Raw genomic sequence first — 25,338 nt, 5'->3', positions numbered from 1 at the left:
GCATTTCAAATCTTCAGCACATGGTGGCAGCATGTCTATATTGTGACGCAAGATGGTCACAGTGTGTCAGATGAATAGATAACTTTTATCAGGTCTTCTTGATAGACGGAAGACAAATGCTTTACTGAGATACAGAGTGAGTGTGCTTCCCTTTGATATTTTTTTATTTATTTGTCAATGCATATACGGGCTCAATATTGCATCCTTTAATTAAAAAACGTAAGTTTAAAAAATGTGGACATTTAGGAGGCAGGGGAGGGGGTCTTATGAAAGATGCTATTTAGATGAATTATTTGTGGGATCCAGCTTTTCTGGTGACCAAAAAAGCAAGGCTATCTCTGCCTCTGCTTCTATTTTGGCCATCCTTTTTTTTTAATCATCTTAGTCCCCAAATGTGCAATACAGAAGTTGAGAATTATAAATAGATAGATAGATAGATAGATAGATAGATAGATAGATAGATAGATAGATAGATAGATAGATAGATAGATAGATAGATTAAAAGAATAAAATGAAACAATTCTTTTCCCTCCCAAAACACGGTAGGCTATTAGCCTACTCTTGATGCAGGGTGGATGTCATGCAAGTAAGGGTGTTGTCAGAGCTATAAACCTGACAGTTGTCTCAAACAGGTGCCACAGCAGCTCAACTCACCATGAATGTGACTATCTGCCAGTGAAAAGAAGCGCTCACGAGTTGCTCTGACAATCACGTCAACATCAGATCAGACTCTCTTCTCGTGGTAAGTCAAAGCCATCTTTGGTTGATTATCCTACCGGTGTACCTGGTAACTTATAATTTAACATCAGCATCAAGCCACATATTTTTGACTTTATCTGTTGAGTTTGTATGTGCAGCTCTGGTATGTGGCAGGTAAAGTTAGGCTAATTCATGTTCTCGTTAACAATGTTGTGTTCTGTTTTCGTCACATCAAATCATTACACGGGTGGTGAAAGGACAGCATTTCAACGGCTAACGACTGCATAATATCAATTAGTAATTTGGCCGTCTTTTTATTGAACCGGGAAGCGTATTCAGCCGAAACTCATCCAATAGCAAAGCCACAGTATCAGGCAGTGCGGTGCCAACGGTCTACATAGATTAAACCCCACCCCTTGGCTAGTTAGCATCTGCTCCGCTAGCTTCTTCATCTTTATTTTAACATTTAAAACGTATTATTGATGTTTTATGCCGATAATCTATGCTAAATGGGTTTGTAATACTGTACTGGATGGTTACATGTTAACACATTCTTATTTTTACCCAAGTTGAAAGACTATTATTTTGTTAGCATTCCACAACAACATGTCCCATGAGTCGTAGCCATTATTACGCCGTCAAAGCCTTCTGGGAGCTGTAGTTTCTTTTGGATGCTAACAATATAATCCTTTGAAATTGTCTCCTGTCTCCTATAGATTAAGTTATCTTTACTTTATGTAAACACACGGAATCAGTAAAAATAAGTACTGACTACTAACGTTAAAAAAAGTCCCATAGAGTATAGGCCTAGTCCTACATGAGAATATGTTAAATAATAATAATAATAATAATAATAATAATAATAATAATAATTTTTATTTTAAAGGCGCCTTTCTCGGCACTCAAGGACACTATACAGGGATACAAAAGACATTAAAAGCAGCAAAAAATATGTCTAAAATGCATCTTAAATGGAATTCGTCAGAAATTGGTTGAAATAATGCAATCTTGCTATCTTGTCATTGTTCATATTGCCAGTGAGAGAGTGTAACAAAGTAGGCTACATTTATCAAGTACTCTACTCAAGAATGATTTTGTGGTACTTTACTTGAGTATTTAAATTTTCTGCTACTTTAAACTTCTACACCACTACATTTCAGATGGAAACATTAGAGATATACTCCACTAAATCGATTTGACAGCTATAGTTACTACTTTACATATTAAGATTTTACATTCAAAACAACTGTTAAACTTAAAATAGTATGCATAAGGATTAAACTACCAAACAGTATATAAAATACTTAAAATAAGTTTAAACCTTACAACATTAACATGCTCAATAATACTAATAATAAAATACTGAAAAGAAATGATAAGCCTAATAATTTGCTATCTATTAAAACTGTGGTAGAAATCACAAACATAAAATACTTTATTGTAAACGTTATCATGAACACGTCATCAGGACCGTTTTATCGTTATCGATGAGACTCAAAAGAAATCCCTCTAGTGACTCAATACTGTCTAATTATTGATAACTAGTGTAAATGTTTAATGTTTTATAATTGGAGTTTGATATTTGATCAAATAGAACGAGTCTGTTCACAGCATTGCCTCAGCAGAGTGTGGGATGAGAGACGATGTCACTGACCGACAATAACCTCAGTGCAGGGTGCATCAGCACTAAACACATCCTGCAGCATTTCAGCGTTTGCGCATGAGTACACCAGATCAGTCGACCTCTGAATGTCATGTGATGCTGTGGTGTGGTGGATCCTCATGGCAATTGGTTGGGACAGATCTTTCTATAGAGTAGTGATGTGAACATCTACACACGTGAGATATTTTCAGACTGCTCGTCTGATTATTGTCATTATACATTGCACAATGAAATGCAGTTGTATCCCTCTTCACGCTATAAACACTAAAAATAAACAGATATTAGAAAAAAATAAAACAATATGATAGGCAATAAAATAATGGACAAAGTATAAGAAAGTAGTAGTAAAGGAAGAAATACACATGTAAAATATGTGCATATATAAGATAGTGGAATGAAACTGTCTTATAATAACACATACTTTCTTGTGAGGTTAACTGTAAAAAGTCAGCCTTCACGTTTTTAAGGATGAACAATATTTAAAAAAAAATTATACTTTGTGTTTTACTCAGTCTGAGTAAATGTGCTTTCTTCCTCCTCTACTTGACCTATTGAACAGTGGAGGTGGGGGTTAAGGGGAAATTGTGTATAGGAAATCTTACCTTCACCTTAAAGTTAAATAATAAATGCTTCATACCCCACCCACATTTCCTTGACAGATGCAGGCACGTTTACGAGGGGTATGACCTAGTTTTCTTTTACGTTGTCACTCCTTTATTTTTTATAGTTTTGCAGTGTTTGCCAACAACCAATGGGCAGTTCTTGAAGTTTTGTTCCTCTTAAGTGCAGTTGTTTCTTCTCTAACGCTGCTGTCTTTGTGTTAGCATGGCTCAAAAAAACTATTTTATACCCAGAGGGATAAACTTAGTTTGCAAACAATGTTATGACTACGTTGAGAATGTTAAGAAATTCAAACTATCAGCAGAGGTTTCTTAGTTGAAGAGTACAGGTATATTTAATACTGCTGCAATGCAAAGCAGGGTTTATATTTTGATTAGAAGCTTAAGCATACATTCTGTGATACAATTTTGCTGCAGTGGAGCAATTCTGATCCTTTACTTAAGTAAAATAATAATAGCACTGTAAAAATGCTGCATTGAAAATGCATTATGTATGTATGTATTATTATAAAAATAAATGTGCTCAAAGCATCAAAAGTACTCAATGGTGTAAAATGGCCCCTGTGACTCTTACGTTGTAGTTATTATATCAGATTATCATCACTAATGCATACATGCTGTTTTAGTTGGTTGAGCTAATTTAAGTATTTTTATATAAGTCTAACCCCCAAATTATTCAGTTTTGTCATTTACAGACAAGTAAAAACAGCAATTCTCACATTTTTAGTCATTTTTAAATTGTTCTTCTATATGATGATTTGTCTGTTTTATATCATAAAATAAGTATTATTTGACATTTGTACTATCTTTTTTACATGTAAGACAAAGTGAGTCGAGAAAATTTGAGAAGAAAGGAGAGACATTTGTAAAATGTTATGAATGTAGGTCACAGGATGTTGCCTTTCAGTCAGTGGAAAGTCATAAACCAGCACAGCTGCATTTGTAATCTGGCCTCACAAACTTTGCAGGCTACAGTTTGTCCGATAGTAACCCAGCACAGCTGCAACGTGCTGCAACGTTGGTGTGTGTGTGTGTGTGTGTGTGTGTGTGTGTGTGTGTGTGTGTGCCGCGCGCGCCCGCGCGGGCTTGAGTTGCACAGCATCATCTCTCAAGTGTGTGTAGTCCTCAGAGCCACATCCCTCACTTTATTCATTTGGCTTGCGTGGCCTTACATGGAGAATGGATCTTGTGGTGTGAGCAGTTTTAGCCAATCAGGTTGGGGATGACGGAGGGGGGGGGGAGTGTGTCTGGAGGAAGCAAAGCTGGCTAGCCTGCTTTGGGTGGGGTTTTCAGGGGGTGGGACCAACCGAGCCGGCTGGCGTTTGAAAATGAATGATATGCTGCTCAAGTTGTAGAAACAGCGGGCTGTTGGCGTATTTGTGTGCGAGTGTTTACCGACAAACAGCATACAGAGAAATAGGAAAAGTGGACGAATCCAGAGGAAACCTAAAACACAAACCGGGTAGTTTCCAGCAATGCAATGTGAGTAGCTCAATTACATTATTTAATGTAGCTGAGATCTAACATAATCTTTCCTACAATTCCAGCGTTCACTCAGACAGATCAGGTCTGGTAAGAAACCGGTTGGTAATTATGCCTGAGAAAACAGCTTGCTTATAGCCTATTGTATTTGTTTCATGTATGATATTACGGATGTTCTATGAATTAATATCAGTTCCATCTACAGTTTAAATGGAGCTAATTTCTAGCCTCATTTGAACACATATGTCAAATACACAATATTTAATCCGGAAATGTCAATGGAGTTGAAATGTGTGGCGCTCTACAACATGTGGAGATTTGCTCGCTTGCAAAAGGGTGTAACCCAACCAGCCTCAACTGTGTGAATTTAACATTTAAAGGGATGCCTTTTAAAGCCGTTGTTCTATTTTATGTCTTACAAGGAGGCCTATTTGAAACTGGATCAAAAATGTAAAGCTTGACGTGGTAGCTGCGTAGTGAGGATGCTAAAGATGACGCCCAGTCATAAAACTCTGCTGGGGGACTGATCAGAGGCAGCAGCTGGCCAAGGATGCAGATCGTTCAGATGATGTAGGCCTATTGATGGTAATCCAGTTCATCTCTCTCTTGGGCAACAACATTTAAAGTTCAGACAATCAAGTGGAGATGGCTGGTATCTTGGACAAGGGGAGATTATGCATGACAATAGAGAGAGACAACCGAAGGGAGGGGTGAGGTTTTGTCTGTTGACTGTTTGTCAGGGGATTAACCCAACTGAAGTTTGCAGGAATGGTGGTATTGTGTTAGGGAGAGCCCCTTGTTTGGTTTTAAGCACTCAATGTTTTTTGCGTGAGGACGGGGTTGCGATAGTTGACTGCTTTCTTTATTGTGAAGACACTTTCCAGTCTTTCCAATTGTTGCATTTTCCCATTCTGAATCGAACAGCTGTTGTAACGCATGACTCTGCTCTCTGCTCTACATTCATAATCCTCTCCTGATTGCATGAATGTGGTTGCAATAATGATGTCAGTTTGCGCAGTGCCAAATCCATCAGATAATTCATCCTGGGCATTAACTGTGCTGCTGCTAGCACAGGACAAGGAAACTTGACAGAATCACGCAAAAAAAGGATCAATAACTGATTGATGTTGATGTTTTTTAAGGTTGTTTTTGGGGGGGGTTTTCCCCTTTATTAGATAGTGACAGTGGATAGACAGGAAATGGGGAGAGAGATGGGGGGCATGACACGCAGCAATGGGCAGCAGGTCGGATTTGAACCCGCGCCCCTGCAAAGGACTCAGCCTACGCACGCTCTTACTGGGTGAGCTAGAGGCTGCCACATCTTGAGCTTTTATTGGTGATCTAAACATGATGGGCTCATATGATGAAACCTCATCAGACCAAAAGGGACACAGTCTGTAAGTAAATAAAAAGGGGACAAGACAGAAATAGCCTTAGAGCCTTTTTCCAGTCTGATGTTCGAGGCTATAGTTGTCCAGACCTGGAGGGTACAAGAGGGTACTGAACCTTTACTCAAGATCAGTATCATGCCCCCTTTCCATTTCTCAGCCCTGGGCTTGAAGACCAAAACAATGACAGATCCTAAAGACATAAGAGTTGGAGTGGGGGGTTTTGCCCAAACCACACCCCAGTTCAATCCATATGTGCCTGCCTCCACCCTTAACTTCACGTCCTTAATACTGCTGGAAAGTGGAAACCCACATCCAAACGCACCGAGCCAAACAGCTGTGTTCTTGAGGAATCTGCAGCTGCATTGGAAGAAAATAAAATGGTAGCGGTGAGATCACCATGTGACATCTGTCTCCTTCAGCTGAGAGACCTTCAGGCCTCCATAGGACTCATTAACAAAGTCTCCTCGGGGTCAGCTGGCTGCTCGCCGCATGACTTAAGTAGGAATTGATTTTCTTTTACAACCGTGATTTAAGTTGATGGATGCTGATTCCTCAAGATCCATAATTTTAGGAATGCTGACAATTTTGTACCTGCCATTATAGACACAAGTCACACATGGAATATGCCATTTTACCTGTTTTTGTAGCTATATATTTGGCTGCGTGATGGAAAAATACCTGACCTCTCTGGAGCCCAATTGGCGCTGACAGGTTGAGTCATGACAGGCTGCTGCCACAATAGGCAGACGAAGCTGCTGGTATGTGTTTTCAGGCCCCTTAAATAAACAGGCCAGCAGCAACTCTGACCTGTGATTTACCAGAGGGGCTTGAATGAGAGGGCGCGTCACGGAGGTGTGGGTTTGACGCTGGCCAAGTGGTGATGGTCTATTGTTTAGGAGGCTTTGACATGTTGCCTGTGATGAGGTAATGGCAGAGAATGATTCTCCCTCCAACTCTTAAAATGGAACTGATCACCTTTTTACACACTGTAACACCATGTAGATGATGCAGGAATCACAGGAGAAAAAAATCAGGCTCTTTGAGACTTTATGTCCTCTCAAAATGTAATCGTATTTAGTTTTATCTTCATGGCTTTCATTAAATTTGGAGAGGCTAGAGCAATGGAAACGACAGTGTTTTGTTGACCAAGCACAGCAATAAAAGGTTATCCTTTTATTTGCGGCAGGCAATGTTATCTGTAGCAAGTCTTTCCACTTTGCCAGCTGGCTCCATATGTTCCCCATGCTGTTGCCATACAACCAAATTTTGTCAACTGAGCAGTTGGAGTATAGACAAAGACAATGTTAGCAGCTCATGAAGGTTGCTAGCATGTCAGTATGATATGCATTGTTGCACATTGTGGTTATTCCTTGTCTGAATGAATTCAGCAGTCAATCACTATACAATATTTAGAGTCACTTATGTCTAAATAAATATTATACAATGAAACCTGCACAAGAGCTCCAAACATAAATGGGTGTCTAAATACTGCATAACACCAACTACAACAGCTAGAAAAGTCCTGTGATCTGTTGCCACCAACACTAAGGTGTGAGTCTTGTGAGTACTAGAAGCTGCCGGCTGTCACACATTGGTGTTACTGTCTAGCAATTAAACTAAGTGAGCAATAATCTTTTCTTTTTAAAGTGATAAGGTTTTTTCTCAAAAGAGTGTATGTGTGTCTAGTTTTCTAATCAAGAAAAAGGCACCCATACCCTAAAATGATCCCAGGTGTAAATCCTTGCACTGGCCCCACTATCAGTTGTGTCAGTAGCTATATTAGTCAATAGGATGCAAAACACATATTTTAGTTCCTAATCCTCTGAATATAGTGACATAAAACAAATTAAACCTCACTAAAGTAACTTAGTGTACTAAATTAGAGCTGAAATGAGAACTCAATTGATAGAAAATTAGTCCGCAAAAACAAAAATTGGTCGCGGTTTATCCAGCTAGCCAAACTTTCTTCTGTCTCCCAAGTAGGTGTAATTTTAGAGTTATCATTAAGTAACAAAACAATCGGGTCAGTAGGAATTCAACATCCTATCACATCAGATATTATTGATGTTGTTTTATTCCAAAACTCATGCACCTGTTCACAATCCCAGACCATGTGCAAGAAAGTTCCAGTTTGTTCAGGTTGACAGAACGTGCAATAGGGAATAGGAATGGCTTTGGAGACGTATCTCTTCTGAGGTGTCCAGTATGTCCTATGGCATATGTTGAAGTGGATCTGTTGGTGATTTGGGTTCTTGGATGAGTGGGAAATGTTGTCCCAAACTGTCTCCCAATTTATTACGTTCCCCTCCGGGCTCAGCTCTCGCTCCCATTTCTTTACTATTGGGACTTCTCCTACAGATACTTGCATCAGTTTAGCATAAATCCTGGACACTAATCCTCTCACCGGAGAATCAACAAGCCATTTAATGATTGGGTGGGTTTCAAGACTGTTCCCCATGGCACTCAATAACATTTTAGGGCTGACCTTAAGCGAAGATAAAGGAAGAAGGATGTCTTAGGGATGTCAGCAAATATTTTGATTATTGTTTAAGTATTTTCTAAGTAAAAATTCAAACTATTCTCTGGTTATAGCTTCTCAATTGTGAGGATTTGCTTCCTTCCACTGTTTTTTATATCATTGTAAACTGCATATCTTTTGAGTTTTAGGAAATTTTACCAGGTATTTTTCACAATTTTCTGACATTGAGAAAACACTCAATGGATCAATTGAAAACAATTCTAATTTGCAGTACCAATGAAATAGCTCATTATAAGAAGCACTAGATTTGGACATCTCACGTCAAAGTCCTCATTTAGTCCCTGGGGAGACTTCTGTGATACTGTTATACTACTTTGCGTATGTACATGTGGCTTGTGTCTTATCATCTGTAACAGCCATAACTTTACTTGTTGTGGACGCTTGTGAGTGATGTGTGATTGTCAAATATGCAGTAGCTAGCAAGCCATGTCACTCCTCTCTCCTCTCAGTGATTGTGTGTGAACCCACCGCCATGTCTGAAGCTGTGGTGATGGAGCCACCCATAGCAGGCGGCTTCCTGGAGTCTTCCTGTGGTGCAGGAGACAGCGCAGCCTCCCTCGATGACGTCCTTGTGGATACAGCTAAGTACGTCCACACAAACACAACCTGGACACTTTGACACCACTGTCTCGAGAGCTTTGGTTCCCATCCTGGGTGTTCGGAGACAAATCTGAGGGGTCCCATGAAGAACGTTAAGTTAGAGAAGACCAACTTTTTTTCTGCTCTATCAATTAACGTTTATATTTTAGACGTTTATCTTTGCTGTTAACTTCTTCTGACCTCTACAAATTTGTAAAATGAAATAATTTCAGAATGTATAAAATCACCTTTTTGTTCGAGCTGCTTACGGAAATACAGTATGTAACCTGTGGTGAGGGCTCGTGAGTTGTTTTATGAGTTATAAATTTTGGGAGCCACCAGTCTGGAGTCAGGTGTCAACAAGGATTGCAAAACTACTAGCTCAACTAGTTGGTGGTGCTTTTTGCCCAAGCGTAGCATCCTGTCCTTTGTCTTTTTACTAAGATTTGAGATGAAGATGACCACCCAGGGTAGAGCTCCAACGCTCGGTAGTAGTTCACATAATGTTAGTAGTTTTGAAGCTTTAATTTAATACAATAATAATACCTAACCCTTACTCTAAGACTATTATTGTGAGTGTTGGCAAGATCTGCAGTTGACATGAAGGTATAATGTGTACTTTCAGGATGATGATGGTGAATTAATCTGTGTTGGGAGTCACAGTTTTCTGCAAATGACTCAGGGTGCAGGTTCAGGTTTCTGGTTCTGGTTTTCCCCGAGGATGCGACGGTCCACACTCCTGTGTTAAGTGGCATGTATTTTCCTTTCCCTGTCTTCAGTGAGTCTTCAGAGGAAGAGTCCTCAGGGGAAAGGGAAGAGGAGATTGGTACACATGACCAAGTTGCCAGCAGCACCAAGACTAGAGAGATCCCCACTGAACAGACCTCAAACACACAAACAGGTGAGGGCTGAAGAAAAGCCACCAGAGTGTGACTTGAATGTGTTTGTCTTTGTCTTCCTCCCTGAACTCTCTAACACCTGTGAGGGTGGTGCTGCCGGAATAAAGTTATGTATCCAATATACAGACACAAACCGCGCTATATTTTTGAATTTGGATCAAGTCACTGTGTTGGCTCTAGTAGCTGAAGTCAGCATTAGTGAACATGTTTTTTTCCTCTGACCTTCTTCTCTGAGGAAGTGAGCCAAAGTGAAGTTGGGGAACTCTATTCTTTGGCAGAACAACTTGACTTCCTTTTTCCTGTCTGCTTTTTCCAGTCCGCACTTGGACATTCCTTTCTGTCTTAGTCACTCTGGGAGAAATCCTGGCACATGTACTTCTTATTTCATATCTGATAAGTTTGTTTTTGACTATGATGTGTACTTACAGGAACCTTCATTATTACCCTGTTAGGGAAGTTCATCTGTAAATAGTTTATTATATTTTTATTTATTTAAGTTTATTTGAATAGGGACATGTTACATAAACTCATGTTACATACTACAACATTTTAGCCGAAGCTAATTCTCAATGTCAGTCCCTAGTGGGCCTTTACATAAAGTTCAACAATACATAGTTAAAATAAACATAATGATACAGTATAACACAATAACAACAAAGCCGACAGTCAGTGGTCACATTTAAAGAGTCTTTAAGTTTGTGTTTTTAAAGGACCCAGTTTGAACATATTAGTTTGGATCCATAGGATTATACACTGAAATCATCTTTTAGTAGAACTTTCTACTGAATTAAATTTAAATTAAACTGTGACTGTACATGTCTGCTGCCGGTAGTCATGTAAGACATGTATTGTATAACAAGCTAAAATCTACCATCGTTTAGTTCATCCATCTGCAATACGACACCATGTATTATTGCAAACATCCTGCTGGCCGTCGGTTCAATGACACACTTTTCTTTCTGATTGTAAAACACTCAAGATGGAATTGGTGCTTTCCCACACTTTAATGAAATTCTACTGTTCATTGCAATTTGGGTTTTATTTTTGTAGTTTGGGCCATCAGTTCTATCACTAATTATAATTTTGTTGTCACCAAAGTGATTGCTGAGGTCTCTGAACGTGGCAACGTGGCAACATAGCTGCAAATAGGTCCAACGGATAGATGATCAGACAGGTAGTAAACAAGCCAACAGTTTAGCCAGATCATCTTAACCACTTTATTTAAAGATGAAACCAAAGGTTAGAAATGTTGTTTAGAATCTCTCGCTTCCCAGGAAACTGTGTGTGCAAAGAACTCCGGCCAGTATGGTGGCTCAAAGTCGTTCTCTAAACTGTGATGGACATTTTATTTTCTCTTTCAAATAAGTTTGGCTGACATGGGGGTTTGTTTACAACTTGCATGAGGATCTGATTCATGTTTTTGAATTGTTTGAATTGAATTGTGCATAACTTTTTGATATTACCAAACGTCCATTACATGTAAGCCATTGCCAAATGAGTTGCTACAAAGCTAATTAAGACTGTATTATATACTGTATTTGTGTTTCTCAGTCTGGCTAAATTCTAAATATTGTGTCATCCGGCAACTTTCGCTCACAGAAACTTGAGTGAAGATAATTACCTCTTCTGAAGAGTCCATCATGTTTTTTTAATCCTCCGTGTCCTCCTCGGCTACTAGTAACTGTGTGGAGGAGGGGTGGGGGCTGCGCGATCACCGAAGGCTTGTATCATGTGGATGCGCTGACAGTTTTGTTGTCATTACTCAGAATTCATCATAGGGGTGACAAAAACTACGCACTATAGCTTTAACGTAAAAAAATGTAACCATGTGTTTTTTTTGTTCTTTAACAATGATTTAAAATGTTCTTAATGCACTCCATTTATGTGTTTCATATGAGAACGTAATAGTAAAAAAGCCTTTACGGTATAATGGTAAGATAATCTTGACTTGACCGTTTTAAAGAAAAATGCATCTAGCCAACCTGGACATCACTGTGCATCCTGTGTGAGTAGCTCCCCTGCTTGTTTGTACCTTTAAGAGCCAGAGGGTGTGGGGCCTCCCCTCTAATACGACAAATACAAGGAGTCAGTTGCAACTCACATGGAGATAAAGGACGAAAGCAGACAAGCAGAAAGTTTAGCTCTGCACATTTCTTGCAATAATAGATTTGTCATTGAAATCTCTCAACAACCGTTTGCTTATTTTTCTGAATGTCTTTTTCTTCCAGTGAACGCCCAGCGCCCAAACTCCCTGCCAGTGCCAGCAGCAGGAGAGCCCGGCCTCTGGACGTCACAGGGTGATGGAGAGGTGAAACTGAGGATGGGGGACTCCGGCCTGGCGGCTGAGACCCCTCTGACCGTCAACCAGATGTTGACCTCAGCTGTGGAGCGCTTTGGTGACTATACAGCTCTGAGCTGGAAGGAGGGTGAACAGCAGAAGAGCCTGAACTACAGAGAATACCACCAGACCTGCCGCACCGCTGCCAAGAGCTTCCTTAAGGTATTTTTTTTTTTTCTTTTTCTTTTTTTTTTTTATTGAGTAATCCAGTATGACTAGAAGTCATAAAGCAATTAAACTGATTTAGTTAATCAACAGAAGTTTAATTAGCAGCTATTTAGATAATCAATTCATTGTGAAAGTACAATTTTAACTCTCTAGTATGAGGTTTTTTCTTCTTTTCTGTTTAATATCATCGTTAAATGAATATCTTTGGGTTTTGGACGGCTGGTCGGACAAAATAAGACGTTGGAATAAGTAGGCTCTAGGAAATCATAATGGACATTTTTATAGACAAAATGACTAATCATAAAGTGACGGTGCTTATATAGATTATTTTATATTCTGCGTGGAAATTTAAGTGTATTATTTCAGATCTATCATTAGTTGCTTACACTGTAAGCTTTAGTGTCAAGCAAGCCAAGAACAGTTCATTTTACAGATCAATGCTGGAAAAATCGGTGTTGCTTGGTGTTTTATATAAATGTATATGTGTTCTCAATTACACCTTTACCCTACCTTTTTTAAAAGTAAGCAGAGACATATTCTATCTGTAAGGTTTATGCTTCCTTTTGTTTCTATTCACCCTGAGCAACAATTCTTCTACTTCAGTATTAAAAGGTCTAAGATTTCTGTTTTGTTTGAAACAATCAACTTCTGTTTGTTTTAAACCAAGGCGAGACAAGACACGATGCATCACAAAGGAGTTTGGGAGAAATGTAAATGAGGCAGCTCAGGACAGGCCTCAGCTGTTTGTACAGGACAGAGCACGTTATTGTTTATTGTGAAACTCAACACAGTTAGTCAGCATGAAGACTCAGCAAAGCATCATGTTTAAAAGACATGGAGACATATTTACACGTGTCTCTCTGTACTTTAAACCTATAAAATAACCTGAACCTCAACCTCCACACATGCTGACTCTTTGACATTCAACGTGACTCTCCATCTGCAGGATGGGCTTCAGATTTCACAACTCAAATTGTTTCTCAACTACGTTTGTGAAAGACTTGATGAGTTATTTAAAAATGCTCATGTATATCAGTTTCCATTACGGCAGTCTCATGTCACTGCAATTTCCCCCAGTTTGAATCTGGCTGGAGACCTTTGTTGGGTAAATGCTAGATCAGATCTGCTAGATGTGTCAACATAGTTAGGTTTAGGCATGAGGAGTGGGGATCGGTTAGGGTAAGAACTACAGGGAATGCCAATCAAAGGCAGAATAAGGCAAAAATAAGGCGGGCCATGGGACAAGTCCTGTGATGTAGAGACGTCTAGCGGATCCGATCTAGCATCTACCCCTTTTGTTGACTGTCACCCTTCTTTCTTTCTCCCCACATTTCCTGAATGCCTCTCAACTGTATACTTTCTAAAGGCAGAAAATTCCCCCCAAATAAAAAAAACAAACAAAAATGAAATCAATTTCTAACTGCCTAGAGGAAAGAGAAATTATGCTCTACCTGCAATGTCCCAGCTAAATTATAAATGGCCTCTGAAATTGAAATGTATAAATATTATTTCTAGGATTATTTAACAAAGTATTATTTTATTTATACTTAAAAAAATATGTTTTGTTTTTTTCTACAGCTTGGTTTGCAGCGCTTCCACGGCGTCGGCATCCTGGGCTTCAACTCCGTGGAGTGGTTCATCTCCGACATTGCAGCTATTTTGGCAGGGTGAGTTTCATCTTCATCTCTGAATTTGTCAGTGATGAGCTCAGTGTTCCCTCACACAGTTTCAGTCCCAGCTCTGTGCTTATGTGTGTCTTCCATACCTGAGTGGTGCGATCCAGGACTGGAAATACAAGTTCACAACCTTCAGGTGTCTGATCCAGTTCAGCACGTAGCCTCATAGCTGAAAGACATTTCAGTATTAACAGTCTTATTACAAGTATTAACAATCTAATTTTGATAATGAGTCACAGGGGCCATGTTTGAGTACATTTGCTCTTAATACTTATTTACTTAAGTGCACTTTTGAATGAAGGATTTGTACTTGTAATGGAGTAGTTACACATTGTTGTATTGATCCATTTTATTTAAAAGGAGTTGAGTTCTTCTTCCGCCACTGAGGAATTGTACACAGATCACTTAACAGTAATCACAAGCCTTTCTTCTGTGGTGGTTGCATATATATTCAACATGGATGACCCCAACAGAAATCAAACTCATTCAATAAATTGTTCAACTAAAAGGAATTGAGAAATTGAGAAATTCTCCATCTGAGAAAACCAAAATCATTGATTGGTCAAGGCCAGATTTGTCTAACATGAGACAGGGGAACAGACATTGGGGGTTTTCGGGCCATCTGCCCAATTTGAGCCGTGATCATGATGACAATTTTTATTTACTGCCATTTCTGGAGTGCATTGAGGGAAAAGAGTTTAGCTAAAGAGAAGATCAGAACGTACTGCAATGCACATGCTGATACTGTTTGCATATTCCCCAGTCTCCCACGCTTACCGGCTACGCAGTGCTGACACATACAAGAATGTATTGAAACTACAGTTAACTTGTCAAACCGGTTCTGATGAGCCGAAACTCAGGTTTAACTTTATAAATGCAGTAGTAGACTAATGTTGGCTGCAGGTCATCTTACTGGAAAACCAAACAATGTTGCTCGGTTAAGGTGGATTCTATAGTCCCATCTTCACAAGGAACGAGACCGTTAAGAAAACGAAATGGAGATAATAAAGAAAGTTAATGACGATACTTAAGTTGTTTTACCTAAAGACTCCCGCTGATCAATGTTTATGAAAACTGTGTACTACTCTACTAGAGATCTGTTAAAAAAAAAAAACCAGCACAGGTAAATGTAGGTCTGTTCAAAGTTTGGAGCACGTTCAATGGTCTTACTGTTCTGTGGATTAAATGTAATATATCGTACAAGAGGTTTCTACAGTTTCCATAATTGCATAAGGGCAGAGTTTCATCTGAATCTGTGTAAATTTGAAAGTGAAACTGCTGAAAGTCTGAATCTCCTTTTTGTTTTGTTTTTTTTGTTGTTTTTTTTGTTTTAATTGCTGCAGTGGGTTAGCTGTGGGCATCTACACGACCAACTCTCCCGACGCATGCCAGTATGTAGCAAAAAACTGCAAGGCCAATATCATCGTGGTGGAGAATCACAAACAGCTGCAGAAGATCCTTCAGGTGAGATCGGAATAAGTTGCATATAAACACTGGACAACTATGAATTAAAGATACAAAAACAAGTTTTGTTTTGCTCAGATGTGATTGGGACCTCAAAAAGGCAAGGGGAAAAAGAAATAGGTTTTTATAAAAGTTCCATGTGGATTAGTATTTTAGGTTTGTGACAAAACGAAGAATTACACAACTGTTAGATGCAGGTGTACATACCACGTCTGTGGTATCGGTCTTCTTTGACATAAAGAGACAGCTAGATGTTTTTTCCAAACATGCAGTAGTTATTTGTTTTTCTAGCAATTCTTTTCCAGCTGTGAGCAACTCCTCCATTTCCTCTGTGCATTCCTTTGTGTGCTTCTATAGCACAATCAAAAAAAATTAGTCTGCATAGTGACTTTTTTATTTTATTATTTTGTTTTCAGTGTCAACACTCTACATACAAAAAACCTGCTTAGAATTGGTATGCAGCATTGGATTGGAAACAACAAGCAACTGTTGCATCCTTATTTAACTTTTTAGACTGATATAGCAATCACTTGATCAATACAGTATTTGTCTTGTGTTTTGTCATACAATTATAAATATGTATAGCCAGTAGTGTAGAAATTAACCACATGTTGTTGACAATTGTCTGGAGTTATGTACTCATTTAATTGTATTCTATTTGTTTACAGGTTGAAGACAAGTTGCCACACTTGAAAGCCATTATCCAGTACAAAGATGCACTAAAAGAGAAGAGACCAAATCTGTACACAGTAAGCACACAATATGTTCATGGCAAACATAAAAAAGATGTATTTACTTTAAAGAAGCATCTTCTAAGTGATTTTGTTTGTGGCCTGCAGTGGGCAGAGTTCATGGAGCTCGGACGCGATGAGCCTGACGCACCCCTCGATGCCATCATCTCCAGCCAGAAGCCCACCCAGTGCTGCTCGCTCATCTACACCTCAGGGACCACAGGCCAGCCCAAAGGAGTCATGCTCAGCCATGATAATGTAAGTTACACGAGCCAAGTGTGTTTTTACTTGTTGAGAATAGTAAGGTGTCACATGTTTGGCTCCTGACACTGACAGCAGAAACACACTTAAGCTTAATTTATGTTCGCCGCGGTGTTCCAGGCGCCATAAAATGACGTCACCACGGCTGTCATTTCCAGCGCAAAGGCTCCGCAAGCTGTCGCGGCACGTGGTCGTGCGCCTCTGAGTTTTTGTAACTGCGCGCGCGCTGCACTTTCAATTCAATGCGGTCGGCTGGGAAGAGCAGATTCGTCTGTACAAACATCTGTGTGATTCTTCTTGTACAGACCACAGGGAGTCAAACAGCCTTTAATATGTGTAAGAGAGAGACAGCACACTGGGAAAAGAGTGGAAAAACATGAGAGATCGTTTAGTCAAAGCTAAAAAAAAAAAAAAAAACAGCTTCATGGAAAGAGTGTTCTTAACAGTGTTACAGGCAGACAGTCATTTTGATTTGGAGATGAACAACAGTCATGGGAATGATTAGAGTAGAGTAGATAAATGTAATGTTTCGCGCCCCGTCAGTGTTTAACATGGATGTGTTTACTACTGTTGCCAGGCAGCTTGCTTCCCTTTTACTTCCGGTCTCTTCTTCTCTGCTACTTCTTGCTTATTTGCAGATAATTTTTTCTGTACGCCCTCTGGTGTTTCGGAGAATACTGCATCGAGCAATGCATTGGGCATACATGAGTCAGTGCATGCTCGTACCACGCGCACAATCCACGGCGGCCAGTCGTGTTCGAGTATACCCAGCGCTTTACACTGCTTGTTAGGCAGGTTTCTATTCAGACATGGATCAGCAAAATACCTCACGGAATTAAAATGACTTCGTCTTTTAGTACTGTGTATTCAAGCTAATCCACGTGGACAGATGATGTGCTGTAGTCAGCGGTGGAATATAACCAAGAACATTATTACATCATAAGTACTGCACTTGACTACAATTTTGAGGTACTTATTAAGTATTTCCATTTTATGCCAGTTTATACTTACTACTCCTCTACTTTGCAGAGGGAAATATTGCACTTTTTATACCACTACGTTTATGTGATAACTTCAGTTACTTTACTGATTCCGGTTATTAATACAGAATATAAATCAAATAAATTATGGTATATTGTTATGGATTAAACTACCCAGCAGCATATAAAGTAGTTGAAATCAGCCCCATCTGCAACACACACACACACTATTTTGAAATGAAGATCTCTCTTTGGACAGGGACAGAGCTACTGCCGCTTTTACTCAAGTAAAAGATTTGAGTGCTTCTCTCAACTGTATTCTTCTCTCCTTCTGCTCAGATAACGTGGACCGCGCTCTCCACCAGCCGCCACGTGCGTCTGACAGACGCCACTCGCGCTCAGGAGGTGGTGGTCAGCTACCTGCCGCTCAGCCACATCGCTGCGCAGATGGTCGACATCTGGGTCACCATGAGGGTCGGGGGGGCCACCTACTTCGCACAGCCAGATGCACTGAAGGTGAGATACATCAGCTGTGTTTATATGTGGTGAAAGGTACACACAAAAAAATTAACACACAAAATTGTAAAATAAACTAATTATGCTACTTGCACACTGGTCACTGCCTATTTAATATCTAATATTATAATTTTTTTATTTTGTAATATATACTATGTATGTAGGTTGTAAATTGTATTCTACAATTGTATATACAGTACATGTTCATTCATCTAAGTATATTTTTTAGTAGTTCTGTTTTTTTTGTTTTTTTTATCTTTGCTATCTTATTTTGTTTCATCTTATTTATTATTTATAGTATATTTCTTGTGTGTGTCCGTGTGTGTCCGTGTCGACGCTGCTTGTAATTTCCCAATTTGGGATTCATAAAATCTATCTATCTAAAATATATGGCCCATTATTAGCTGCAGAGATTTATACATTATTCTGAATATTGAACATATGAACATTGAGCATTTTCATAGAAGGAAAAACAGGCCATTTGAATTCAGCAGCTGACGCAACATTCATTAACGCAGTATATCTTTGATATATTTAGATAATCAATATATCTTTGATATACAATATTGTTGTTTAATAGAAAAGTAGAGGACAAACTGTAAATAACATTTTCGTATTCAATTTTATTAAAAATACTAATCCAGTTCACCGCTCTAACATTCAGTTTATTAATTTTGCTTACATTACTGTACACCTGTCTAACCCAAATTTATGATTGCTATACATCCAATAATATAAGTATCCCAAGGGTGGATGTGTGGGTGACCTACTGTATAGATATGGTAAAGCTACTTTTTCTTTTTCATGCAATTCCAAGAACCTTTGTTGTGGCAGGTTTAATTTCCTAAAACAGCATGTGATATTTGTGTTGAAACTTTGCTTTGTTTTTTCATGAGGGCTCTCTGGTAAACACCTTGAAGGAAGTGCGTCCCACAGCCTTCATGGGCGTCCCACGTGTCTGGGAGAAGATGCAGGAGAAGATGAAGTCTGTCGGAGCAAAGTCTTCGACTGTGCGCAGGAAACTGGCTGCCTGGGCAAAAGATGTCGGCCTGCAGACTAATCTGACCAAGATGAATCAGTACGTACACGTTATGAAATTACAGCTTTATTCAGAAAAAAGCTATTTAGAAATCACTTCTGGTTCCTGTTTCCATGCCTTGGTTTTGTCTTTTTACTGAAATGTTATTTTGAAATGTTAGTACTTCCCTCTTTCTGTAGGAGACCACTGTGATAATGGAAATAATGGAAATATTGGGAAAGCATGTATGTCTTTTGACATTCTTTAATTAGCACTAAAGACAAATAAAGTACAGCTGAGGCTGATGGGAATTATGTCAGTTTTGCAGGAATTGGCCACACACAGTATTGATTAATTGAATTTTCGACCTGATGGTGTCCCTAGATGGAAAGTGAAAGAATCACATTTATTACAATTCATCCTGAGGTGAACATTTATTTCTACCAAATTGTATGGCAATCTATCTAAAAGTTTTGAGATATTTCACTGAAAATCATGTTAACCTCATGGTTGCGCTAGAGGAAAATTCCGACCGACTGGCTGCCATCCCTAGAGCCAATGCTGCTAGCGTGGCTCGAAACACTCACACTTGCTGTTTTTTGTCTTTCCTCAGAAGTGGAGCAGCTGGCCGCACACCGCTCAGCTATCAGTTAGCCAAAAAGATTGTGTTCAAAAAGGTGCGTAAGGCTCTGGGCCTGGACCGCTGCAACAAGTGCTACACTGGTGCCGCTCCCATCACCAAAGACACCCTGGAGTTCTTCCTCAGCCTGGATATTCCTCTGTACGAGCTGTACGGCATGAGCGAGAGCACTGGACCTCACACCATCTCCGCCTCTGATGCCTTCAGGCTCACCAGGTACATTTTTCTTTTTACTTCAATTTGATTTGATTCTTTTTGCATTGACAAATCAGAGCCAACTCAACACATGTGCTTGCTGGTGAATTTTAAGAGATGTTTTGTCCTGCAGTTGTGGTAAAGAAATCCCAGGGTGCAAGACGAAGCTGCACAACCCAGACGAGGAGGGAAACGGTGAGATCTGCTTCTGGGGCCGTCACGTCTTCATGGGTTACCTCAACATGGTCGACAAGACGGAGGAGGCTCTCGATGCAGAGGGTTGGCTACACTCGGGTGACCTGGGGAAACATGACCAGAATGGGTTCCTCTTCATCACCGGAAGAATTAAAGGTACTTATTCTATATTCCTTGTAGAGCTTGACAACACTGAAACAGATGAATTAGAATGAATAATGAATTACATCTTCTTTACAGCCCCCCAAAAAAATTATGGATTCCGTGTCCCTGTACATTTTTCTTCATCCGTAACCGATTTTAAACATGTCGTTACGTAACCTATGTGTGTGCGTGTGTTTTTGTGTTTGATTTTTAGAGCTGATCATCACAGCAGGAGGAGAGAACATCCCTCCTGTTCCTATCGAGGATGCGGTGAAGGAGGCCGTGCCGCTGATTAGCAACGCCATGCTGATCGGAGACAAGAGGAAGTTTCTGTCTATGCTGCTCACCATTAAGGTAAACTGAGACCTGATGCAATATGCATAAAACTCTTTTTTTGTACGCGCAAATGCAGCGATATGCATTGTTTTCGTCAGATTTATGAAGCCGCACGTACGCCTGGTTCCGTTTTTATAAATCTCGATCATTTGTGGAACAAGGTGCACAAGCCTCATTTCCACTCCCACAGTTAGCCATTAATAGATGTAGACGTATCACTCCTTTACATCGATGACTTACTGACACCCCTAGAGAGATCTGTCAATAAGGACTGCAGTGTCACAGACTGTGCTGCATCAGCGAGGTTCTGTTGCCTGTACTACTAATCCATGACCTGTACCATGTACCTGTAAACTACCATTGTTGTGATATCTCAGTCTTCATTATTTAACATTAGGATGATCAATGATTAATTTATAGCGCTCATATTAAAACAGACTTTACAAAGTGCTTAACAATTAAGGATACAATTAAAAGATCATTGACAGGGAAATGACCGCTCAAATGTAAATAAAAATTATCAAATGTGTCACTCATAAATCATTTAAAAATAAGTTTATAAATGCACCTTTGCCCAGAGCGCTGTGTGTAATGCTATTTTCACTGATTGTTCTTTCATGTCCACCTTATTTCAACCTCAACTATCTTTTAGAAAACTGTGTACACCTGGTCTAAAGCAAGTTTGAGGTGCACACATACCTCTTAATAATACCAGTTTATGTGTTGGAAATGGTGTATGCAGGTTACATCTGGCCCCTGGTGTAGACTTTACAGCATGCATGGTTCTGTTTGTGCACTTTAATCACAGTGGAATTAGAGGACAGCAGGGCACTGTAATGAGAAAGGGAAACTGCACTTGTGTAGATAACAGGATGTAACAGGCTGTTGAACAGAGTGAAGGCTATCAGATGGAGACCAGAGCTGTAACTTGTCAGCAACACTGTATCTGAGCCTAGTAAACCTCCAATCTGTATACAATATCTCAGAAAGAGTAATATTCTCTTAACTGATGAAAAAGAACAGTAACAAGTGAAGCTCCGGCTTCTTATTGTCAGATGCTGCCATCTAGTGGGCTTTAGGGAAAACCGACCCCAATTCCAAATTTTGAAGTGCATCGATGCTTAAAGTTGCATTGACAAATGTAAAAGTATACTTATTAAGGCAATAACATTTAAAATGTTTGCTCCAGTGCCAGGTAAACGCAGAGTCAGGAGATCCAGAGGACGAGCTAACACCGGAAGCTGTCGAGCTGTGCAGGAAGCTGGGCAGCAACGCCACACGAGTCTCCGAGATCACAAGCAGCCGAGACCGGGCGATCCACGCCGCCATTCAGGAGGGAATCAACCGAGTCAACGAGAAGGCCGTCTCCAACGCTCAGCGCATTCAGAAGTGGATCATTCTGGATCGGGATTTCTCCCTTACAGGAGGAGAGCTGGGTGAGTGGGATGGTGGGGACCGGGTGTGCTGATTAGGGGATCTTTAGTCTGGGGAGCTTTATTTTGCAGGAGGAAGAGTGCAATCTATCTCATGCATGTGTGGAATTCACAATGGAGAGTCTAATGCTTGAAATATCCTTCCTGAGCCACTTATGTGATGAAAGGGTATCGTCTAACTCAATGGTTCCAATCTCTTTTAGATTAATAAGTCTCTATGGTTTGTTGGATCAAAGAGCAACTTTTCCTTCTCAGACTGTTTCCTTTGAAAAATGTATCAAGGCCTAGCATGGTAAAACTTAGAAACAATTAGTTGATCAACAATCAATTATTAAATTCAGTAGTTGACTAATAGTTTGTCATTTCTCAAGCCAAAACGCCTTTCTAACTTTCTCTAATTCCAGCCTCTCAAATGTGAAGACTTATTGCTTTTCGTTGTCATATGTGATGATATACTGAATATCTTTTGGTTTGGGACGAAACAAGCTTTTCTTAACCCAATAATCCTCTTGTGACCCCCAGGTTGGAAACCACTGATCTAATGAATCCCTTTATCCATGCTTTACTTGTCGTGTTACTATAATCTACTACATTATCAAGAGTCGTATGTATTTGCTTACATCAGAATTGCAGTGGGAACTGCGTATCAGGCGGGGGGGGGCACCAGGCTTGCAATATACTGGGGGAAAGCCTGACCTCTTGTGGAGTTTAGGTGACCTCCACAGGACAAAGCGACTGGATTTAGTGAAAATCTAAATCTCGAGTGAAAAGTTTAAACCAGGGGTCTTCAACGTTTTTTTTTTTTTTTTTTAAGCCAATGACCCCTTAACTGAAAGAGAGACGGAACAGGGACCCCCTGCTACATATATTGTATAGAATGAATTAACATATTAAACTGGGCTTACAATAACTTGTAGAGTGACCTAAAACCTTTATACATACCTTTTTTAGTGCATAGAATACTAAGCCAATAAAATAGCCTAATAATTGTTAACATTATTTTATAAATCAGGTTTTAATGTCAAACATACATGTGGCATAGTGAATCCTTAGGAATGACTATCTGTGGGTGGCTACCTTAGTGACTACCTTACCTAAAGCCAGTAAGCAGTGGGGATTTAGATTTGCTAATAATATGTTGGCTTCATGTTACAGGACAATTCCGGAGCAAAATGAACCTAGGGGTTAATAACCTATGTGTACAGAGTCGAACGTTCGCTGGGATCTGTTTTCATGCTAATCGAATGCGTCTCTAGCTTTAAACAAGCTACCGCAAACCAGTGGTTAGCTAACGCTAGCTTTCAGGGTAGAGGGTAAATCGCTATTTCTACACCACTAACAAGGCTCAAAATAGCACCACACTTCAACGGTAGCATAATGATGGTCCCTACATGTAAACCGAAGCATTGAAAACTTTGTAAGTGTACAGACAGTTTATTAAAAAAGTTTAGAAAGACAGTAGCGTGTTTACATGCGGGCGCCATCTTGGAAAACAGTCATGAGTATAAAATAGCGATTTACCCTCACCGGAATTGTCCTTTTTTAAGACTTTTTAATTTTGGAAAAAACTTTCAAAAATTAACAATAATTTAGAGGCCCCCACTGCATTGACTCTGAGGACCCCCTAGGGGCCCCGGACTCCATGTTGAAGATCCCTGGTTTAAACTACAGCTTCTGGAGGTCAAAGCAATGGAGTTTAAGAGTGTCCATGTTTAACAATATGTATTCCTTACTTGTTCAACAGGCCCGACCATGAAGCTGAAGCGGCCGGTGGTGATGAAGATGTACAAGGAGCAGATAGAGAACTTTTATAAGGAACTGGCGACTCCAACGACCCCCGACAACCCGCTGCCTGCCAAATAGAGCTGCTCCTCCACCTGTGGGTAGATCCAGACTGTCTGAGTTAGCATGCAGACACACCCCACCTCATTTATCAAACCATTCTTCTCTTGTAAAAAAAAAAAAAAAAAAAAAAAAATGTTTTGATTGCCTTAAGTTTTGCTCGTTTTGTCTTGTGGGCGCTGTACAAAAAGGAAAGTAGGAATAAGATGCCATTGTAAAATAGCTTTATGATTTTTGAAGACGTTCTCAATAAGCTGAAATAAACTCTTTATTTGGATTACTGGGATGAACTGTAATATCGTATAGGTGAAGCAGCAGCAGCTGTAAGTAAGAAAAGTTTATTGCACTGCATTACTTGCCATAGAGACAGAATCCAAAACAAATTCATAGGATGTTTTTAAAGAAGTACAGTAATGTGTTTTTAAACATGTATTTTTTTTTTTTTTTCTTAATTTATTTTCAGTTTGCCAAAGATTACATAGGCCAAATGAGCTTCAAATGAAGGAAAGATTGCTAGAAAAGACTCGATTTGTAATTTAGCATTCATATCCAAATGTTTACTGGCCTTTTACGTGTATTTGGTGGTTTTCTTTCGTCTTTGTCAGGGTGTCGAACCAATAATTTATTTTGTACATGTTTTCAAAATGCCAAACGTTCGCTGCAAAGCTGGTTGCTTAGTTGGTGTATTGAAATTTATTTCATAACTAGGCATCCAAATTTTGTTTTTCATACTGTAAAACACGTCATTGAAGCCATATCTATTGCCTTTTGTAATTGTAAAGTCAGACTCTGTTCTGTATGCTGAGTTGATGCAGACCATTACACACCTGCCTGGTCCTGTTGAACTGTTTTCAACAGTCCTTCTGTGTGTCCACCTGCTGTGATTTCTGTGGAATATTGTAAATATGTTTTGCCTACATCCTCATCTGTCACTTGTTTTTACTTTACAGTACACTTCATTTTTTCAGCCATGTAATTCCCGTACTGGGAAATGTACATAAATTAGATTTATGGCAAATATATCAACTGGCCCTTTGCAGTCCCTTGTGCATCATACATAAATGTTCAAATGCTCGAGGTTTTGATCCGGATAATACATCTTTAGCTTCCTTGAAGACCTTGCATAAGAAAAGGAAGATTTAAAAAGGAAGCAAAAGAGCTTGTCGCACTCCAAATGGCTGATCTAGTATATGAAGTAATTGTATATAATAAGCATATCGTAGGTATTTGTAGTACTTGATAGTTCAAAGTGAAGGTGGGTTTGGCAGTTATGGTTCGCTCAAAGTAACTGATGTTCAGGGTAAACGAAACAATTGACGCTTGTATAAAGTTAAATAAGGAAATGACGGTGATTCAGTGTGTCTGGATTTACCTGACCTGTAAGAGCTGATGCTGTTAACAATATCAGGGTTGAACGATGGAAATGTGCATGAAGCTGCAGGAGGAAAAGGAAGCAGGCCTGTTTCCATCTACAGACGTGAATGTTTGATCAGTTACGGAATAAAAGTTGATAAAGCTGAAGTGCTGAA

General features: G+C 39.5%; 1 protein-coding gene across 3 annotated transcripts in view; it reads left to right on the top strand.

Moving 5' to 3' along the window:
* The window catches only part of acsbg2 (acyl-CoA synthetase bubblegum family member 2), a 27,137-nt gene extending 1,799 nt beyond the window's left edge, over nucleotides 1–25,338 (top strand). Inside the window, exons 1-16 of one of the 3 annotated variants that reach the window (XM_028586673.1) lie at nucleotides 122–136; nucleotides 633–742; nucleotides 8,844–8,979; nucleotides 9,753–9,874; nucleotides 12,101–12,372; nucleotides 13,957–14,045; nucleotides 15,398–15,518; nucleotides 16,187–16,267; nucleotides 16,358–16,507; nucleotides 17,830–18,006; nucleotides 18,903–19,084; nucleotides 19,638–19,880; nucleotides 19,993–20,210; nucleotides 20,413–20,552; nucleotides 21,724–21,970; nucleotides 23,712–25,338. In XM_028586673.1, coding sequence (XP_028442474.1) covers nucleotides 8,867–8,979; nucleotides 9,753–9,874; nucleotides 12,101–12,372; nucleotides 13,957–14,045; nucleotides 15,398–15,518; nucleotides 16,187–16,267; nucleotides 16,358–16,507; nucleotides 17,830–18,006; nucleotides 18,903–19,084; nucleotides 19,638–19,880; nucleotides 19,993–20,210; nucleotides 20,413–20,552; nucleotides 21,724–21,970; nucleotides 23,712–23,830 — 2,274 coding nt within the window. In that variant the 5' untranslated portion in view covers nucleotides 122–136; nucleotides 633–742; nucleotides 8,844–8,866 and the 3' untranslated portion in view covers nucleotides 23,831–25,338. Of the gene's footprint in view, nucleotides 1–121; nucleotides 137–632; nucleotides 743–4,284; nucleotides 4,465–8,843; nucleotides 8,980–9,752; nucleotides 9,875–12,100; nucleotides 12,373–13,956; nucleotides 14,046–15,397; nucleotides 15,519–16,186; nucleotides 16,268–16,357; nucleotides 16,508–17,829; nucleotides 18,007–18,902; nucleotides 19,085–19,637; nucleotides 19,881–19,992; nucleotides 20,211–20,412; nucleotides 20,553–21,723; nucleotides 21,971–23,711 lie in introns of those variants that run through there. The other 2 variants (XM_028586672.1, XM_028586671.1) reach the window with 2 other exon arrangements.

This window comes from Perca flavescens, chromosome 9 (assembly GCF_004354835.1).
Source record: "Perca flavescens isolate YP-PL-M2 chromosome 9, PFLA_1.0, whole genome shotgun sequence".
Taxonomy (NCBI): domain Eukaryota; kingdom Metazoa; phylum Chordata; class Actinopteri; order Perciformes; family Percidae; genus Perca; species Perca flavescens.
The sequence above is the reverse complement of the archived record's forward strand: the minus strand, read 5'-3'. Positions and strand labels throughout refer to the sequence as shown.